Source organism: Talpa europaea, assembly GCF_964194135.1.
Source record: "Talpa europaea genome assembly, chromosome: 7".
NCBI classification, from domain to species: domain Eukaryota; kingdom Metazoa; phylum Chordata; class Mammalia; order Eulipotyphla; family Talpidae; genus Talpa; species Talpa europaea.
Window position 1 is genome coordinate 106,036,808 of NC_140074.1, and position 19,620 is coordinate 106,056,427.

The window sequence follows — 19,620 nt, forward strand, 5'->3', positions numbered from 1 at the left end:
CCTCTCATCATGAAAAGGATATGTAGCTGAGTAGAAGGAATACTCAGCCAGGAGTAAGGAGACCTGTCTTTCCGTACAACCTCTGATGAAAAGCACAGCAGTGTTAGGTAGAGTAGTATTTATTTGCAGGAGATAATTACAGATAGTTTTTTCGGTGGTACCTGAGAGGCAGCCCCAAGGAGAGAAAGGGGGCCAGGCCCATAGAACTGATCTATTTGGGGCTTTTAGAAAGCATCTGGAGCTGTTTCCTGATTGTTGGTACCCAGGACCCTGTGGCTCGTGACTTGTGTTTTAGCGATTTAGAGAAACAGCATGGCAAGGCAGAGTTGAGGGAGAAGACAGATCCTTTCTGGGCAGTCAGTTTTCTTTGTTGGTCTGCTATGGTGCTAGACTTTGTAATAAACAAGGGGTTCAGCTGTGCAAGCTTAAAGTCTTGGATATTTACGTCTTCTGGGTTCTCAGGCTCTTTCCGGAACCTGGTAGGCATTGTATTCTTTTTGCTCTTAGGTTCCTCGTATACAAAGAAAATCTTGTTCTTAAGCTTGTTTTGGACCCAGGGATCAATTGAGGTCAAAAGAATTAATGTTTCTTGTAGCTGCATTGAAAAAAAGGCCCCATGACTGACTTATTTGAGACTAAGGCTGGGAGGGGAGGGGCTACCCAGGGAGGGAGAGTTTTGGCCACAGGCCGCTATGGACCGAGGAATGAACCTGGGAACCCCACCTGAAAGTTCATCCTCCTCCCTCCCAGTAAAGAGCAAGTACTGAGGATGGGTGGGAGAGATGGAGGACGGTCTAGAGGAGGAGGTGTGCAGGAATGCCTTACACTCTTCTTCACAAGCTGATTCTTTTCCACGTCTAGCATGTCCAGGAGCAAGTGGAACATTTGTGAGCTGCGAATCCCCAGGGCACCCTGGCAGAATGAGAGTGCCCAAGTAGCCAGCCCTGGGATGATGCCCTCTATATGCTCTTTTCTATCCTGTGATGACCCCCTGAGTGGGAGATATGACTTCTCTGCTGAGATACCCTTTTCTTGCTTCCTGGGACCATTGCATTGGGCCCTAGTACACATTATTCACCAGAAAGAGTTGAGACATTTTCTGTAATATTTAAGCAGTGTTTTCCATACTGAGCTCCTGTCCCTTATCCCATTTGGAAGAAAAGCTTGATAGGGCTAGAATTACAAAATCAACAAACAGCATCCCAAAACATTTTAGCCCTTTCTTCCCCCAGTAACTGCTCAGTTGCCTACTTTCCCTGCCTTCACCACATCTGGTCAGAGAAGCAGAGCTGGCCTTACCAATGAAATGACTGCTTCCAGGCGTGCGTTGGCATTTGAGTCCATCAGTTGCCTGCGTAGAAAGGAGTGAGTGTTGTTGTCCAATTAAGGGGTAGCGGAGGAAGGCTGATTATGTCTTCATATAGCCCAGGATGATTTGAACATAATGCTGATGAGTGATGTTAATTTCATTAATTTACCCCTCTTGTTTCTTTGGTCAGGAAAGGGGCTGGGAGGAGGAAGGTGGTACTAGAGTTTGCCACAAGGCACTGTGGGACATGAATAAGACTCACATCTGTTCAAAACTACCTTTTACAAGTTCCTTTCACATCCTCATCTAAAATCCAGCTTTCTAGCAACTCTAAGTGGTAGGTGTCATCAGCCCCTTTTAACAGAGGAAGAAACCCCAAGGTCCAAGGAGTTACTTGGCCAGGGACATGGGCAGTGAGAGCCATGAACTGGCAGCAGGCTCTCAGCTTGCGCCAACCCCTCTCCCCCTTCCCACAGCCTAGGATCTAGCCCTGGCAGCTCCCAGTTCAAGCCACTCACGCCTCCACTAAGTTGAGCAACATCGGCTTCATCTTGAGCTCGTCCACAGTTTCTGCCACAGCCTGCCTTATAGCCTGAAGCGGGACCAAGTAGACAACAGAGAGGACTGCAGGGGTGTGCCCTTAGGTCTTTACAAGCCAGTATTGAATGTTTGTACTGCGTATGATCTGTGCTGTGAGAGCTCATGGGCTGGTGGGGGAAGCAGACAAGTGAAAAAGGCAGCTGTATGCCTATAAGTGTCATAACTGAATTAAGTGTAGGGTGCGCATAGGAGGGTCTCCTGACTCAGTCCGGGTGCCAGCAAGATTTGGGGGGAAGATAATGCCTCAGCTGAAACTTGAAGGGTGAGTCAGTGTTAACCAGACAGAAGGATGGGGAGGGCTGATTTTCTAGTCTGAGAGGAGAGCAAGCACAAAAGCCTGGAGACAGTATTGGGCACAGAGGGGTTAGGAAACGGAAATATTCAGTTTTTAGCTAGTGGGGCGTTGCGACTAATTATACTGGAACAACAGCTATAAATCAGGATAGGTTTGTCCTAAACATAATAGGTGCGTGGCTTTCGGGGAGAGCGGGGAGAGATGGAGCTAGAGAGGTGAGCAGGCCTAGGGTGGTGAAGGGCAATGTAAGCCATCCTGGGGACGTTGGAGAACTATTGGAACGTTTTATGCAGAGGTGAAACAATCTGATTTACACTTCAGAAAATATCAAGTTCTGTGATTGGTCTTGTAATAAGCTATAATAAAGATAAAAGCAAGGGAACAAAAGAAAGCCAGGCTGATTCTGTTTTGGTGATTTGGGAATGCTTCCCATAGGAGGTGTTGTTTAGATTGGTCTTGGAGGAGCAGTTGTACTTTAATAGGCAGGAGGGAAGAGTTGCCAGTGCCAGTAAATAGTACGAGAATTTTTTTCAGCTCGTAGAGGAGGGAGGGATGACTGGGACATTATAAGCTGAGAGAACTACTCAAGCAAGAGCAAGGGATTTGAAAACATGGGTTGCGTTAGAGGAACAGGGAGTGGGTTAGGGTGAATGTGATACCTCGGGGCCCAGTATGGTGGGAACCAAGGCAGGGGAGGGCTTCAGAGGAGGGAGAAGAGACATGTTTAGGCTACCTGGGCTTCACAGCTTTAGCCTCACTTACCAGGAAGGGTTCATTATATATCCTCTTCCTGAGCAGATCAAAGGTGACTACTTCTAGCCCCTGTGCCTGGATCTGCTCCAGTCCGATGGTCCTGAGCATCTGGGTGGCTTCAAAGCGGTGCTGAGGGCAGGCGTGGGGGAGGCATGAAGGGTAGACTTACTTCCTCATCTCCCACCCTGTTCTGCTCCCACCCTGTCCTGCTTCTGGCAGGAGACTAGGCAGCCCTAGGACTTACCTCAAGTACTCTGGAATAGCACAACTGGTCTAGGATGGCCCTGATGACTATGGCTGAGTGCACATGCATCATCTTGACTAGCATCCTAAGTGCCTGTGGGGGCAGGCAGGGTGTGGTGGGGTGTTCAGGTCTGAGAGGCATCTGGATGGCCAGGCCAACTTGAGGACTGAAGCTAGAGCTTGTGGGGAACTTTCTCCTTGGCCTCTTAAGTGAGAGCCCAAGTTCACGTGTACACTTATAGGCCCCTGTATTCATGCATATACATATTCACAAACAGAGGACCCTGCAGTGCTCCCTAATGAAGCTCTTTTTCTCTGGGGTAAGGATGACCGGGTTCAGACCCCACTAAAGTCAGCACTTGTCTTTTTCCCTGTGGCTCTGCAGGGAACCCAGCCTCCTCTCCCTCTCACCTTCATTCGCTGCGTCTTGGGCTCTTGGCATAGGCACTGCAGCAAGAGCTCTTGAGCCATGTTGCTGCTGGGCCTCAGGAAACCCAGGCACAGGGCTGCCTCCACGGCTGCTTCATTCAGTGACTTCTTAATCAGCATCTGCAGCACAGTCACTAACTTCCCTTCATCCCCAACTTGAATCTTCTGAGAGGGACACAGGAGATGAAATGGGTAGTGGGAGTGGTGATGGTAGAATTATGTCTTTAGCCAGGTTCCAAAGGCCATTATTTTGATTGCTTTTAGAGCTCCCTCCTCCCTAAGATGAATCTCTGGTCATCAGATTATTTCACTTGGTTCCCCTCATCTCTTTGCTCCTAGGTCATGTCCCGTCATTTCTCTGCATTTATCTTATGGACAAATCACTGTTACTCTCTTAAACACTTCTGCTAACATTGCAAAAACATAGATATGTCATTGATCTACCCCGCTCCTCCAATAACCTGTCCTCCACTCTGCTAGCCACTTATTTCAAGAGAGACACTTTATCATTACTCATAATTGCAACTTCCCCATGATCTCCATTTCAAGGATCCAACTCATCACCTTCTAGCTCACTTCCTGATGCCAACAATTATTGGAATCCACAGTTGGTAGTCCACAGGACAAACAATCCATTGAGCACCTTTTTACTGTCCTCAACCTCTTCTTTATATCCAGTTTATATCCAACGGTCCTGCTATAATTCCTTCCCTGCCTCATCCAACTTTTTTACCCCTTCTCTTGCATCATTGTACTCTATTCTACACTTTCTGGAGGAAAACACATGATGGCTGATCTTGCTTAGTCTATGAACACAAACTTCATGTAGACTCTTCATGATGTCTTTCCCTGGGTAGTTCTCCCACTCTCCTAATTCACATCCTCTCTCTCTGGAAGCTCTAACTCTTCTACCATTCTCACTCTCAGCTAATGACTGTGTTTTCCACTTCAGTGAGCAAATAAAAGCAACTAGAAACGAAGTTCCAGAGACCTATCTCCATTTCTATCCAGCTTTTAACACTTGCATCCCTGTGTTCTTCCTTTCTACTTGTTATTGTGGACTATGACCATCTCTCTAAAGTCTGTCTCTCCATTTGTGTGTTAGTCTCACCCCCTCTCACCTACTCAAGGACATTGCTGCACAACTTTTCCCAGTGTCTTCAAAATTATTTTTCTATCAAGTGGATCATTATCCCTCAGCATAGAAACACGCTGCTATTTTTCTTTTTTCTAGAATATATAGCTGGTGCCAACTATAACCCTTTCCAGGAAAACTTTGATACAGTGGATTTCTCTTCTTTCCTCGATACAAGTTTCTTTACTTGATTTTCAGAATACCACACTCTTGGTTGTCTTCCTCCCTACTGGCTACTCTCAGTATTTACTGGTTCTCCCTTCTCTTCCTGACTTGTTAACATTGGGGTGTCCCAAGGCTTGATTCTTAGTTCTTAGTCATTTTCTCTAGCTAAATGACATTAAATGGTATTTACATGCTGACAGCTTATAAATTTTCTTTCTCTAGTTCAGATTTCTAGACTACAAATTATATAACCATCTACTTGCTGACTCCTTTGGAGTTCCAATAGACATCTCAAACATAACTTGTCCAAAACTGGACTTCCGATGTTACTTCCAAACTCGTTCTATCTATAGCTTTCTCCATCTTCATTGATGAGTACGATGTAAACACTACAAGAGCAGAAATCTTTCCCTGCTTGGTTCACTGATATATTCTAAGAACCTAGGATAAACATCATGTGTGATATTTATATTTGTTGAATAAGTGGATGAATGGTGGATTTTCTTTCACATAGAACAGTGATGGGATCAAAGCAAGAAGACCCTAAAGGGGAAAAAAGCCTAGTGCCTATCCCCTCTTGACAGAAGTTTATTTTAGGGATGGTAATTATAATGATGGTTAATCCTTTAAAGACCACAGGCATTGATCAAGGTCCTTTACATCTTATTTAATTTTCTCAACAATGCTATGAGATAATTACTCATAGCGATTTATCCATGTCTAAGACACATGGATAAATTGGATAAATGATAAATCTGTCCTAGAGATGGGTAAATTGTGTGTCTAAAAGCTGACTTTTCAGAGGTTGTGTGTCTAGTGAGTGGCTACACCATAGGCTTCTATTTAGGAAAGTTAATCCATAGGGAACTCTACAAGGATAATGGCTTCCCCCATAAAAGCTGGAACCTTGGCTACCTTGTCCCTGACCTAAACCCCAGCCAAAACTGTCACTGACCTTGTCTTACTTTGCCCCAATTACTATCTTCCCATTCACCTTATCTTTGGAGACAGTAGACCGGATGTTCAGAGCCTGTCGTAGCCCTTTCAGAGTGTCCAGTCTTTGCTCCTCATTTCCCCCCTTGAGCTGCTGGATGAGAACCTGGATCACGTGCTTATTCAGGCAGCCTGGGCAGGGAGAGTCCTCAGGTGGGACAGAGCCTCAGGGGCTGCTCCCTCTGCCAGGATCCATTTGACTCCACTGTGCCCAGAAGTGGAATTCCAAGTATTAGGTCCATAGGTATTGCCTTCCTCCCAGGGCACGAGAGCAACTCGCTGAGCATAACCACCAGCCCAAGAGCCCTTCCTCTCCCTCTCCCACCTCTGCTTCCTTTTCACTCCACTTTCTCCACTGCCCAACAGTACCTGGAATAGTTCCCAGCAACACCCAGCTGGAGAGGTGCTCCACTCCCTTTTGTCCTTATCCGAAAGGGAAAGTGACTGCTCTTTCTCCTTTCTCTCTTCTCCCTACTCCCCACCCAGGGAGGTGACTACTCACCCAGGATGGCCAGGGTTCGACAGGCCTCATACTTCACTTTCTCTGGACCAGTTTGGGCCTGATTTAAGAGGCAGGTGGTAGAAGCATGCCATAGCGTAAATGTCAGAGCTTTAAGAATGATCTCAGCATAACTTTTCATTTTACTGATGAGGAAACTGAAGCATAGAGTCCCTGTGTGTGCTCCAATGCAGAGTTCACGTGGGATGGTGCAATGGGAAGACAGCTTAGGAGTCAGACTTTTTTTCAGATCCCTCTCTCTTCTCTAATAGCTACATGGCCTTGGACAAGTCACTTGACTTCCCAGAGTTTCCATTTTCTCATGAGGAAACTGCAGATAGTACTACCTATTCCAAGCATTGTAAGATTTAAATGAAATTACAGATAAGAATGCATGCTCCCAACATAACTGGCGTATATATTATACATTGATTCAGTTAAATTAGAAATGAATACAGTCCCTGATTTTTCAGTCCAGTGTTTTCCTCCTTCCTCATCTTTTGAATCAAGGCACCCTTTGAAGGAGCCAAGGGCCTGAGATGGGGGTTCTCTCCTCACTAGCTCTACATGGTCCTTGCACCCCAGTGAACCTTGCCAGTGCCCATGTGCCCATGCTCTACACAACTCAGACCCTGTTTCTCCTCTCCTGAACTTCAGGCTGCCCCATACTCACCACTTTCCCTAGTGCCTCCATGACACACTTGTCACTGATGCCCAGACACCCCAGAGCCTGCAGGAACAGATGTAGAGAAAGGAAGGGAAAGAGACCTTGAATACCACCTTCAGGAGTCACTATCCTCTAGATGCAGCTAGAGTTTGGTCTTGGAATACCACCTACCCCACCTGCACTTCAAGCATCTTTTTACCCTCCAGCTCAGCCAACTCCTACCTGTGCCCAAGCTGCAACCTTTCCACTCCTCACCTGTGCTGCATAGCACTGCTCATCCTCTCTGGGTGAATTCAGTTTTTTTGTGAGTTCCTGCCCATTCAAGATAGCCAATAGAAAGAAAGCAAGGGATAAATATAGTTGTAGAGGTTCAAACTGAAAGGAGCTCATCCAATCCAATCCTTTTCTTTCTCTTCTCCCATTTTGTAGGCAGGGATTGAGGGCTGAAAGGTGGTAGGAGCCCAAGGTAAGGGTCCACATAGGGAGGAAATCTCCCTATTCTTCCTCCCACCATGGTCCCTGACCTTTAATCTTTGCCACTTCAGGGAGTCTCCAGTAGGGTCCAAGGGCTTGGGTCCCATCTGCGGTTTTATAGCCAACTTGTTTATGGGGAGGTAGAATGGGGAAGAGATGGGGGAATCCTCTTTGGAGTATCTGTGTGAGAAATCAGAAATTATGCAGGCAGCCTTGGTCCCCTTATTCCATCCCTCTTTATGCTGTGAACTATCCTCTGCCTCTGGCCCTCAGCCCAGCTTAGTGATGGGACCAGAGGAAAACAGATGAGGGCTCAGTGATAGCCATACTCACTGCGCTGCCTTCAACTCCAAGGTCCACTCTGGAGTCTTTAGACTGACATATCCCACTCCCTGCCCGACTCCATCCTTCTTCCTTTCTTTCCTAGAAGACCTGGAGGGTATAGCAATTAGGGCGGGGCAAAGCATACCTAAAGTGATCTCTCATTTTTCGCAACATCTTCTGAGACTCCCGTTCCTGTTCCCATCGTGGATCATACAGAGTGTGCCAGTGTGTGTAGATCTCTGGTTTATTGTGGTAGCAGTAAGGAACTGAGTTTGACTTGTTTGGGTGTGGCCTCCAGCACTCTGGTTTTGGAGGAAACTCTTCTGTTGGCACCTGTGGGGTATGAGTGGCAGAGCAGTCATGAAATATTCCTTAGCTGGGAAAAGGGCCGGGGTGAGAGGGAACAGGTAAGACATGTGTCCTTCAGCCTCTCACCTGGGCTAGAGTCACAACAACCCACTGTGTGACTTGGGCACATAACCCACTGTGTGACTTGGGCAAGTTATGTCACCCCACCAAGAGGGAGCTAAATATCCTTGTTCTGTACCCTCCCAAGGTGGTTATGAAGAGCAAATGAGTTATAGATTGTGAAGCCATTGGTGATCTGTAAATTGATCTGAGTGCCTTTTGGTTTGTTGAGGATCTCCAAGCACTTTGAAATGGTCATCTGGGCGAGGAGCTGAAAAGGTTAGTGAGATGTGAAATAAGAGGGGAAAGTGACTTGTCCAAGGCCACATTCATCCAGGAATTCAGTAACAATTTAATGAGCACTTACTATGAGCCAAGCACTACACTAGGTATTGAGGATGCAGTTACCACCCCTGACCTCATGGAACTTAACACTTTAGTTGGAAAGAGAGACTTTCTCCAAATGACCTATCTCTTAAATAATTGTGAAACTGTAACTCTCATTATAGTGGAGATATATTGATATATCTCCTGATATATGTTTTGAGTGGGTCAGAGGCTTTCTCTGAGGATATGACTGGGATTCATCTTCTCAAGCCTTCCTGTCTTTACAACAGATCTCTCTGAGCAACAAGAAAGGGGGGCTTCAGACAGTGATTCCAAATTTGGTGACTGAGAAAATCATTGTAAGAGTCTTCAGGTAACTGTCATGATTTCAGAGATCAGAGCATTGACTCACAATGAGTGGGGAGGTCAGAGTTAGTAAAAACACACAAATGAAAAGTAGGACATCCAGTATATTTGTATTTCAGGTGATGAATGTAATATTTGAGACATTTATACTAAAAAGTTATTGTTTACCTGAAATTCAAATTTAATTGGGCATCTGTATTTTATCTGACAAGTCTGAGGATCCCTATGTTAATTAATAAAAAAAATTTTAAAAAGATTTATTTATTTATTTATTTATTTAATTTATGCAAGCACTGGGTACAATCAGAAGTGCAGGGAGGGTGAGAGAATTCACCAGAGCCAGAGTGGGAAACAGAGCAGGCAGACTGAAGTACACTGCTGAGGGGAGCAGCGGGCGGCAGGAGAGGTCTGCGCACCATGTGGGACCCTCCTCCTGTGGCCGGGGAGCAGCTGGGGATCAAATTGGCGCTGCAGAGGCTGCGGGCAGCTTCGCAACCCAGCGCTCAACCGCTGCGCCACCGGGGAGGCCCTAATAAAAAATTTTAAGCACTGCCTGCATATCCCAGACCTTACAGATATTATCATATGGCATCTTTACAAAGAGACTTGGGCAGGGTTGGCCTATGACGGAGGAAGCTCCCAAGACTCAGAGAGGGGAAAGTGACTTGTCCAATGTCACAGAATTAGTGGCAGCCCCAGGTGGTGAGTGTCAGGGTTCTGAGAGTTGATCTTAATGGGCTAAGAAAATGCTTATTTCAACAAAGCTCCCCGGGTGACAAAAGTTAGTGATCTTACCTTGTAGGAGGACTGGGGCAGGTGCATAGGAGTCATGACTTTTTTGAATTCTGTGGTATAAATGAGACAGCAGTTGCAAAGTTGAGTTGAAGAATCTTCCATTCAGGTACTCATTTATTCCACATTTAGTGAACACTAGTACCAGACACCAGGGAGGTAAATAAAACATAATTCCTGTCCTTAAGAGGCTAACTGTTTTCTGGTAGCTTGCTGCTCAAAATGTGGTCTGTGGAACAGTAACATTGCCGTAGTCCCAAAGCTTCTCGGAAATGCATATCTCAGGCCCCACCCTGGAGCTACCAGGGTCTTCATTTAACAAGATTCCTCATACTGAAGTTTGAGAAACACTGGCCTAGCAGAGTGGCCTTGAGGACTGCATTTTAGAATTACTTGGCGGAGGGGGGAATGACTCAATAACTTGGGGGGAAGTCTAATATACATCAGACTAATGGAATCAGATTCTCTGGGGACAGGGCCAAGATTTTTTAGGAAGCTCCTAAGAGGATTCTAATGTGCAGCTTATAATAAAGACCACTGGTCTCATTCAGTGGTTCTGAAACTTGAGTGTGCACTGTAATCACCTGGAGAGCTTGTTAAAACACATTTCTGGACAGATACCTAGAGAATTGATTCAGTAAATCTGTGGTGGGGTCTGAAAATTTGCATTTCTAATAAACTACTGATGCTGCTGGTCCTAGGACCACACTTTTTAGAACCACAAAATTGTTTATTAGTGATTAGCAAAGGGAAATAAATGTGAAGGCAAATAGAGGCCTAGATGGTACAAGTGAGGGCTCTCTAGCTGGCTGGGTGGATCAGGGAAAGCTTCCCGGAGGTGGTACTATACAAACTGAGTCTTCACTCCATGTAGGAGTCAGCTGGATAGATAAGGGGGAGAACCACTGGAGACAGGGAATAGCTTATGCAGAGTGGGAGGTGTGCCAGTTGGGCTAGAAAGACAGGTACAGATAAGGGAGCAGCAGCAGGGAGACGTGCCTATGTCCCACCTTAGACGCTGCTGGAGACTTACCTTGAAGGCCATGGGGAGCCATTGAAGTGTCCAAAAACCTGCCCAGACCCTTCTCATGGTTTTTCTGAACTCACCCAGACCCTGTGAGAACCCTGTAGTTTTCCTTTGCAACTGCAGTTGCCCCTGACTCCTTTCCTGTCCAGTCCAGCCTCACCTTGGCTCCTTTTTGGATATTTCAGCCATGGGTAGTTGACCATTGACCTGTAGATGTCAATGACATTGGCTAGGTTATCACAGGCCATCCTTCTTTTCTTCTCCTGGAAGGACTGTGGGAAACCTGAGTGGGGGAGAATATAGGGCTGTTGGAGTGGAAGAACAGCTCGGTTGGCCCGTCTGTGGATAAGAGTGACCAGTGAGAGATCTGGGCTTCTACAGGTAGAAGCTTCCAAGCCCTGAGCAACCAGATCTCCTAGGTAAATAGAATACTCCAGCTGCATTCTTGCCCCCGCCCTGGCATCTAGTGACTTGTGATCTTTACCTCTGTGAGCTTCAGTCTCCTCATGTGGCAAGTGAGATGCATTTGTCAGAGGGGCTGTGGTGAGGCATAAATTAAAAAGTCAAAGAATTTGGTAATGTTTGTGGAAGGAGTTGTTCTTAGGATTAGTCATCAGGAAAGTGGCGGGGATGGGAAAGCCTCTTGCCTTGGTGACAAGAGACTGAACTCTTCCTTGTGTGGTAAGGAACTGTCCTCAGACTTCCTCCTTTTGCATGTTATTTCACTTTACCCATCAAGGCTTTACTTCCCTTTTACCTGTTAAACAGCTTCTCAAATGGATTAGTGCCTGACACACAGCTGCCACTCACTGTGACAGGAAAACATGGCCACTGAGTCATCAGACTTAACAGGCCCCGTGAATGAACATAAGTGCCCTGAGGTCCTCTGCACTGGGAAAGACATTGCCAGCCATGTGCTAATCCTGCCCAACTGATTTAAACCGAATCTATTATGAGGAACAATCAGGCAAATTAAATTAGGAAACTTTCTGCAAAAAATCTGAGTTGAGCTCTTAAAAGATATCAATGTATTTAAAGAAAAAAAATATGTTAAAGGACACCAAAAAACAAAATGTACAAATCAGTTAAATTCAATATATACTGTACTTTGGGACCTGGATTAAAGAAAAAGCTAAACAGGACATTACTGCGACACTTGTAGGGATTTGATTATTTTATGTTAGAAAATAATACTGGTCAATTAAGTTTCCTAAGTGTGCTGCTTGTTTTGTGGTTATGTAGAGTTCTTGTTATTAGGAGTTATATACTGAGGCCTTTCGGGGTGAAGTGATATCACATATGCATCATACTCTCAAATTCAGAAAAAAAATGAGAAAAAAAACCACACACTCTAGTCAAGGGTGATCAAATGTTAATATTTGAATCTAGATGAAGGGTATATATGTGTATTCTTATGAATTTTGGGAGGTTTAAAATTTTGCATATTAAAGATGGGTGGGGGAAAGTGTGGGTGTTAGAGCTTGTGGATTTAAATCTTAATTGTTAACTGCTATTCCACCTTTTTTTTTTTTTTTTTTTTTTTTTGTGCTGTGGGACCTTGGGCACGTTCTTTTCCTCTCTTGCAAAGGTTTTTCCAACTGTATATAGTGATAGTAAGTCAGGGTTTTGAGGATGAAGGGCAGGTGCATGTGCAGGGCTGACTGCCCACCCCTGAGTGTGTGCAGTCAATGCTGGCTGTGATCAGGGTGACATACACCACCAGGCTCCTTCTGTGGAGGGACACTTGGATGGGAGAGTCAGAATACTCCCACCCTAAAGGTTCCGGTGCAGTCACAGAAAACAAGAAGAATACTTCATTCTCTATCTGAAAGAATCGAGGCTTTTGGAATTGTTCTTAAATCCTGGTCCCAAGTGTTAAAGAAATCCCCCTGGGGATAAGGTGTACAGTAGGCCAGGGTTGAAGGGTTGCTGAGTGGGTGGAAGGGCCAACCAACTCTAAGAAATCAGGGAGGCTGGGAGTGAGATTAACTCTTAGGGACTTGGGGGTGGGGCCGAAGTGACTGCTGTTTCCCCAGAGTGGATAAGTTACCAGTCGCCTTAGTTGCTCTGTCCTGCCCATGCTCTGAATTTGTCTTCCTAGCCCTGCTCACTGGGCAAAGCCAGGGCCCCCAAATCTAGGGTGGATGTCAGATAAGTGCAACCCCTGTGTTCATGAGGAAGGAGGGTTCTTGAGGAAATCAAACCAGGAGCCAGCTTTGTAATTGCATGGAGAATTTTAATGGAAAGCTGATTTCTCACACTTCCAGTCAGCTGATTTCTCACACTTCCCTTCCTAGTGAGTTTTGGCCATGGACTTTGCTGTAGGAGCCCAGTCTTCTTCCCTTCTTCCCTTCTCCAGGCGTGCTGACTTCCATCCTGAGCGCAGGGTCATGGTCAAGCAAAGGGCCTGAAGCTCAGAACCCAGAGACTCTTTGTGCACAAGGCAGAGCCTCAGGAACTCTTGGAGGCCTTATACGTGGGGAGCTTTTATAACTGTTGCTGTGTGGTGGGATCTGTACTCTCTAAGGAGGGTGTGGGAATTGGAGCATGCTCACTAAGCTCATTAGGACAAGAGGAAGAAGTAATAGGAAAGCTTGGACAATTTCAGGTTCAAGGTGTCCTCCCTCTAGCTCATCTCCAAAGTGTTGATGTAATCCTTCACCCATGAACTATCTGGGTTGGCACACACCTGGCGCTTCTTTCGGGTAACAAAGCTGTGGGAGAAGAGAAGAGAAGGGTGAGAGCTTGTCAGTGCTGGCACACACAATTTTGGTTGTGATGAGCTAAGGAGTAAGGGGAAGTGATGGTGGTACTGGCTGGTCCATTTTTGGAGCTCCATAAGATTGTATTTATGCCTTTACAATGAAAGGACATTTCCTCTTTTTTTGGGTCAACAGATTCCAGAAGCAGATTTGTGCGCACACAAGCAGACTGGAGAGCTAAGGAGCTACAAACCCACTGGAACCCAGGGCTAAGCTGGTCTACCTCTAGCCTTTTCTCTGCACTTCCTCTGTTTCACACCCTGTCCTGGGTGTTCAAGGTGAGAAAAACAGGAGGCAAGAAGTGGTAAAACAAGCAAATATGATTTGACTTTAGACAATACAGTACTTGGTACAGGGTGGACATGAATACATTGATGCATGTGTGGGTGAATGAAAAGGCTTGAGTCTTGATCTCACCACTTACTGGTTGGATCACCTTGTGCAAATCACACAGTACCTCTGAGTCTTTGCTTACCTTTAAGATGTGAATACAAATAATTTTTTTCTTTGCACAACTGTTGTGAAGCTCAAATGAGATAGTGTGTGTGAAGGTATTTTGAAAAATATGATATACATGTTGTTATTATTGGAATGCTGTAGGGCCTCTTCTTTAGGGTGGATCAGGGCAACATGAGACTAAAGATCTTGGTACTGAACACTGTGGTTCAGAAAGGCTGAGGGCTCTGAGATGCTGGTAGTGCCAATGCTGGCTACCAATTACCCAGCTGGAATCTGGGGGGACTGTGAAAGTGAGAAGCCTTAGCACTTTAGGTACTGATGGTATAAGTTGAAGGTGCAAAGGACTGGGGGCTCACAGGCTCAGCCCAGCTGTCTGCTTCACCAGTGTGCCGGGAGGCTGGTTCTATGTGGGAGAGACTTCGGCCTGGAGAGCAGTGCTGCCTGTGAACGTGTTACTTCTGGCAAGCTTGATCTACTTGGACCTTCCTCATTTTGGTTTCCACTTAAGCATGTTTCCCTGCACCTTTTTGAGCCCAACTGTTTTCAGACAAAGTGAAGTGTAAATTGTCTGGTGAGAATGAGGGTTTTGGGTCTCCCCGGTGGCACAAGGGGTTAAGACGCAACCTATGAAGCTGTCCACAACCACTGCAGCATGAGTTAGATCCCCAGCCAGGGAGCTACCCACATGGTGCAGCAGACCTCTCCTGACTTGCCTGCTGCTCCCCTCAGCAGTGTACTTCAGTCAGTCTGCCTGTATTGTTCCTTGCTCTGTCTCTGGTGAATCCTCTCACCTCCCACACCTCTGGCCTGTACCCCAGTTCTTGTATGCATAAATAAATCTTTAAAAAAAAAAAGAATGAGGGTTTCATAGTTGCTTTTCAGGCCTTGTCATGGGTAAGGCTTGCTCTCAGGGAAGCCGCTTCCCCCTTTCAGAGCCACTTGACAGTCTCTCTCTCTCCCATGCGGGTGTGCAGAGAAGAGACAGGGAGCAGCAGGGTATCAAGAGAGTGCATCCTAGTGTTTGCTTTATTATGAGGGCTCTTCAGACCCAGACTCTGCCCCTGTCCAGCCAGGGGCCTTACAGGAAATGCTGCCAAACTCAGTATCCCCCTTTGACCTGTGGCCAGCAAGTCAAAAGGCCAGGAAACCAACATCTGGGGTGCTTGGGCATCCTTCACCTCCTCCTCCTGCAGACGGTGATACTGCAGAATAGCCCCACCTCACCAAGCCTCTCTCTGCCCTCGTTTTGGGGACCCTCTACTTTCCTGACTCCCCTCCTGCCTCTTTTTCTGTTCAGTTTTGTTGGGGCCCTCCACTTTCACCTGTCTTCCTTCCCAAGTTTTTGGCCCTGGGTCTGGCACACAGTGGGTGCTTAATGGGTATGCATTGAACAGATTAGTGAATGAATGGATTCATTTACTAGTCAAGTTTTACTTGTTACTTCTATGGATATAATAATAAACTTAGAGGAGGAGGGGGATGGTAAGTTAACACTTATCAGATCCTTACTATGTGCCAGGAAATTTCTAGTTTTATCTTTCATGTTATTCTCATTTTGACCCAGTAAGGAAAGGACTTCTCTTTTACTCCACTTATCTTTTACTCTGAGACTCAGGGGTTAAATGGCGGGGCCCAAGTTCCTGAAACTATGAATTGGCAGAGCTGGGATTCTATGGAAGGCCTACTGGCTCTGAAGCCAGGGCTCATCTGGACAATGCTATGGTTGTACTGGGAGACCCTTCCCTTCTGTAAAAGAATGTTATATTTGGGCCTCTCCGGTGGCGCAGCAGTTGAGCGCTGGGTTGCGAAGCTGCCCGCAGCCTCTGCAGTGCTGGTTTGATCCCCGCACCCCCCCCCCCCCCCAATGCTCCCTGCCAGCCACCGGGGGAGGGACCCAGCCACCGGGGGAGGGTCCCGCATGGCGCGCCGCCCACTGCTCCCCTCAGCAGTGTACTTTGGTCCTTCTGCCTGCTCTGCTCCCTGCTCTGGTTCTGGTGAATTCTCTCACCCTCCCGCACTTCTGACTGTGCCCAGTGCTTGTATAAATAAATAAATCTTAAAAAAAAAAAAAAAGAATTATATTTCTAGCCCCAAAACCCTTTCCTCAGCTACCAACCCTTCTTCTCACACTGCCTGTTGGACATTTCCAGAGTTGTCCTGCTGGCATGTTGGCCTCTTTAACCAGTTCCTCCCTGAGGCATCAGGGGGCTGCACACTTCACCAGCCATCCCTGCAATTGTCACTCTCTTCCTTGCTCCTGACCTCAAATCACTTGCCAGGGCTTGTCAGGTCCACCTCTGAAGGTTTCTCACCCCTGCCTCTCCTTCTCTGCCCTTCAAGTTCTGTTCAGCCTTCAATACCATGCACATGGGTAACAGACTCTTAACAGGACTCCTATCTTCTAGGTTTTTTCTGCTTCTGCCCATTTCACACTTGACAGCTATAACATTTTGCTCTGCTGTGCTGATCGTCAAGGTCCTCAGTGGTCCTGGCCACATTCCCTCTGCCTGATACACCCAGCCCCTCCAGCTTTCCTCTACCAGACCCAATCCCCCTCCAAGGAGCCTTGCACAGAACACCTCCCCTACATCCCTTCACCTACCCCTGAAGTTGGGTGTGTTCCCTCTCTCATAACTTTCATATGAGGGTATTCTAATCATTGCAGCATCTGTCTTATCTGTTTGTTAGACTGAGTTCCCCCAAGGGTAGGACTGGCGGATTATTAATCTTTGCTCCATAATATAGATGCTCAAAGAAGGAATTTTTTATTTTGAAAAATATTTGTTTTCAGAAATTAGTAGTGCTGCCTATTACCACTACACTTCGAAGTTTCATCAGAATGAAAGGCCACTCAACACCTCTAACTTTGCCAGTATCACAGGAAATTTTTTTTTAAAGATTTATTTATCCATGCATACATGAACTGGGGTACAGGCCAGAGGTGCGGGAGGGTGAGAGGATTCACCAAAGACAGAGTGGGGTACAGAACAGGCAGATTGACTGAAAACACTGCTGAGGGGAGCAGCGGGTGACACAGGAGAGGTCTGCTGCACCATGTGGGTAGCTCCCTGGCTGGCCGGGGATCGAACTCATGCTGCAGAGGCTGCAGACAGCCTCATAGTGCTGTTCTTAACCCTTTGCACCACCAGGGAGGCCCATCACAGGAAATTTTGGATTAAAAAACTTTGCCATTGTATACAAAACTTCATGATTGGCCCGTTTTCATCCTTTAAGTCCCTGTGATTTTTAAATTACTTAAGCAACTATCACTGTTGACCTCAGTGTAGTAAATAGGGAAGGCCTCAGACACTGGCTCCCTCCCTCCCTTATAGTGCAATCTTGAGAAAGTCCCCAAACCTCTCCGGGTCCCAGTTTCATTACTGAAACATGAAGAAAATTATGTATGCCTGTCAGGGATGTTGTAATGAAATTTAGAGATAATTCTTGTAAGGCATTTGACACACAGTAGGCCCTTTCAAGGTAATAGGGAATATTATATTTTTTCAAATGTCTTGGCTTGCATATTTAAAGGAGAATCCACTTTATTATTTCTTCACTAATTGATAAAGTTTTTTTTTTTCTTTAAAGCACTCGAGAGCAACAAGGGCCCTGGCCTCTGGCCCTTCCTCCCTAGTTCCTCTGAGGTTGTAGGTAGATTTGTTTCAGAGGGAAGTATGGGGGACTTGGGGTTCATGACCAGACAGGGATAACTGAGCTTGTCTTCTCTGTTCAGGGGCATCACAGACACATTCAAGTAACAATCACATCTGTATCAATCAACACCTAGCCTATCAGGTTGGGGAGGGGCCTCCAAGAACTTTGTAATCATTTACATGATATCTGGGGCATCCGAAGCTAGAGAGGGAGGAGCCATGGCTACCTGAGCAGTTGGAGGGTGGCTAGGAGTAGAGTGGATGCTCTCTCAGAAGGTTTCTAGCAGGACTGATTCTGGGACAAAACATGTCCTTTCCTCACCCCTACCCCCAGGGTTCCACAGGACTAAGACTCACACAACCGCTGGCATGGAGCACTTGCTGCTGGTGTAGAAATACTCCTGGATGTGTTTACGGGGCAGTACACGGTTGATATAGCCAAAGCAGCAGGGTGTGGTGTCCGAGGCAACTAGGAGGAAAAGGGAAGGAGACCCCTGTATTCATTGCCAGTGCATTGTGGTGGGTGCTTAATAGGAGCTATTCTGAATAGACTACCCTCCATTGACTGAAACTGAAGCTCAGAGAGGTAGTCACTTGGCCATGGATAACACAGTGGCAGAGTGGGAGAGGTCTCCCTTACCCCTTATCAAATCCTTGAGCCCAGCTGGCATCTATACCCTCTGCACCATAACTTCATGGCATTGGCTTTTAGAATATGCTGGGCTTCCTCCTGGCTTCTCTGGGTCTTCTGCCCTTATTCTTGTCCTCTTAGGCTCTTTAGTGATTCACAATTTGGTTTCTTTGAGTCCTGGGGTAGGTTGGGGATTGGTTTCCAAATCTCAGAGCTCATGGCTCAGCTAGGACCTTCAGAGAGGATTCCTGAAGATGCATATTGTATATTGAGCCAGTGAGAAGCACTCTGAACAGAGGACTTTTTGCTCATCAGTTAAGTTAGTGTGACACTGGAAAGTGTCACTTGCCATTTCCCAGCAGAGTGGGTTCAGGAACCAGACAGAACTGAGTATGAGCACCAGTTTCCCCCTGATTCCTGGAGTCTGACACAGGTAACTTAACCCCTCTGGGCTTCTGTTTCTCATCTGTAAATAATCAAGTTTCCCATCTGTAAATGCTCAAGTAGCTGAGAGTATTAAGTTGATAAATGCAAAGCAATCAGCACAATACTTAACCAATACCAGGCATTGAATTAGCTTTTATTATCTTTTCTCAAGCCCCATTTTTTCTCCATCTATGAAATGGGGTTGGGGGTGGGAATAGCACTGTCCCAGGAGGGTTTAGTCAAATGCTTAGAAATCCTATTGGCAGTAGGCATCAGTCAGTCATGTTTTGAGGTTGGTTCAAGCTGCCCTGCCTAGTAATATCCCTAGCATCAATCCATACTCGGAGAGCACCTGCAAGGCTTGGGGTACAGACCCTGAAGACAGAAAAGTTGATCAGAGATCCTTAAACCACTTGCCAAAAAGTGCTTTAAGGATCTATCAAGGATCCTTAAACTGCGCACCTGGATAAAACAATACATGAGAATGTAAATCGTAAGGTTCAGGCAGTGAAAAAGAGGGCTGGGTCTGGGCCAGTCTGAAGGACTGACTCGGGGGAGCTGGATGGTCAGGACTTGTACTCACAAGGAGAGGCAGATGCAGAAGGGCAGAAGGCAGCGGTCGCAAGGATTACAGCAAAGACAGCTGCAAAGACCTTCATGGTACCTGCGTGAGATCCTTGTGCTGTCTCAGGCTCTTCTGAGATTCGCTGCAGCTCAGGCTGGTCCTTTAAGTAGGGTGTCAGGCCAGTAGAGGGGGCACTCCCTAAGGGGAGGTTCCCAAATAACCGTGTGTCATATGACTGATATCCTAAGTAAAATAGTACAAAAGAGAAAAGAAAACTGAAATCTCTTCTGGATATTTCCCTTTCCACTGTCTTGCTTC

General features: G+C 46.3%; 2 protein-coding genes across 2 annotated transcripts; both read right to left on the reverse strand.

Moving 5' to 3' along the window:
- Positions 1 to 211: 211 nt before the first annotated feature.
- HEATR9 (HEAT repeat containing 9) lies at positions 212 to 10,995 on the reverse strand (the record flags this gene model as incomplete). The annotated part of the gene is made up of 13 exons (XM_084237947.1): positions 212 to 595; positions 826 to 912; positions 1,300 to 1,351; positions 1,828 to 1,901; positions 2,967 to 3,086; positions 3,202 to 3,294; positions 3,612 to 3,794; positions 5,924 to 6,054; positions 6,425 to 6,482; positions 7,095 to 7,151; positions 7,344 to 7,400; positions 7,613 to 7,742; positions 10,967 to 10,995. The coding sequence occupies 13 exons, from the start codon at positions 10,993 to 10,995 to the stop codon at positions 212 to 214; spliced, it is 1,455 nt and encodes a 484-aa protein (XP_084094073.1).
- A 2,437-nt stretch (positions 10,996 to 13,432) lies between these two features.
- On the reverse strand, positions 13,433 to 19,396 carry CCL5 (C-C motif chemokine ligand 5; the record flags this gene model as incomplete). Its single annotated transcript, XM_084238524.1, has 3 exons — positions 13,433 to 13,520; positions 18,038 to 18,149; positions 19,321 to 19,396. 3 exons carry the CDS (start codon positions 19,394 to 19,396, stop codon positions 13,433 to 13,435), a joined length of 276 nt encoding a protein of 91 aa, XP_084094650.1.
- Positions 19,397 to 19,620: the final 224 nt, after the last annotated feature.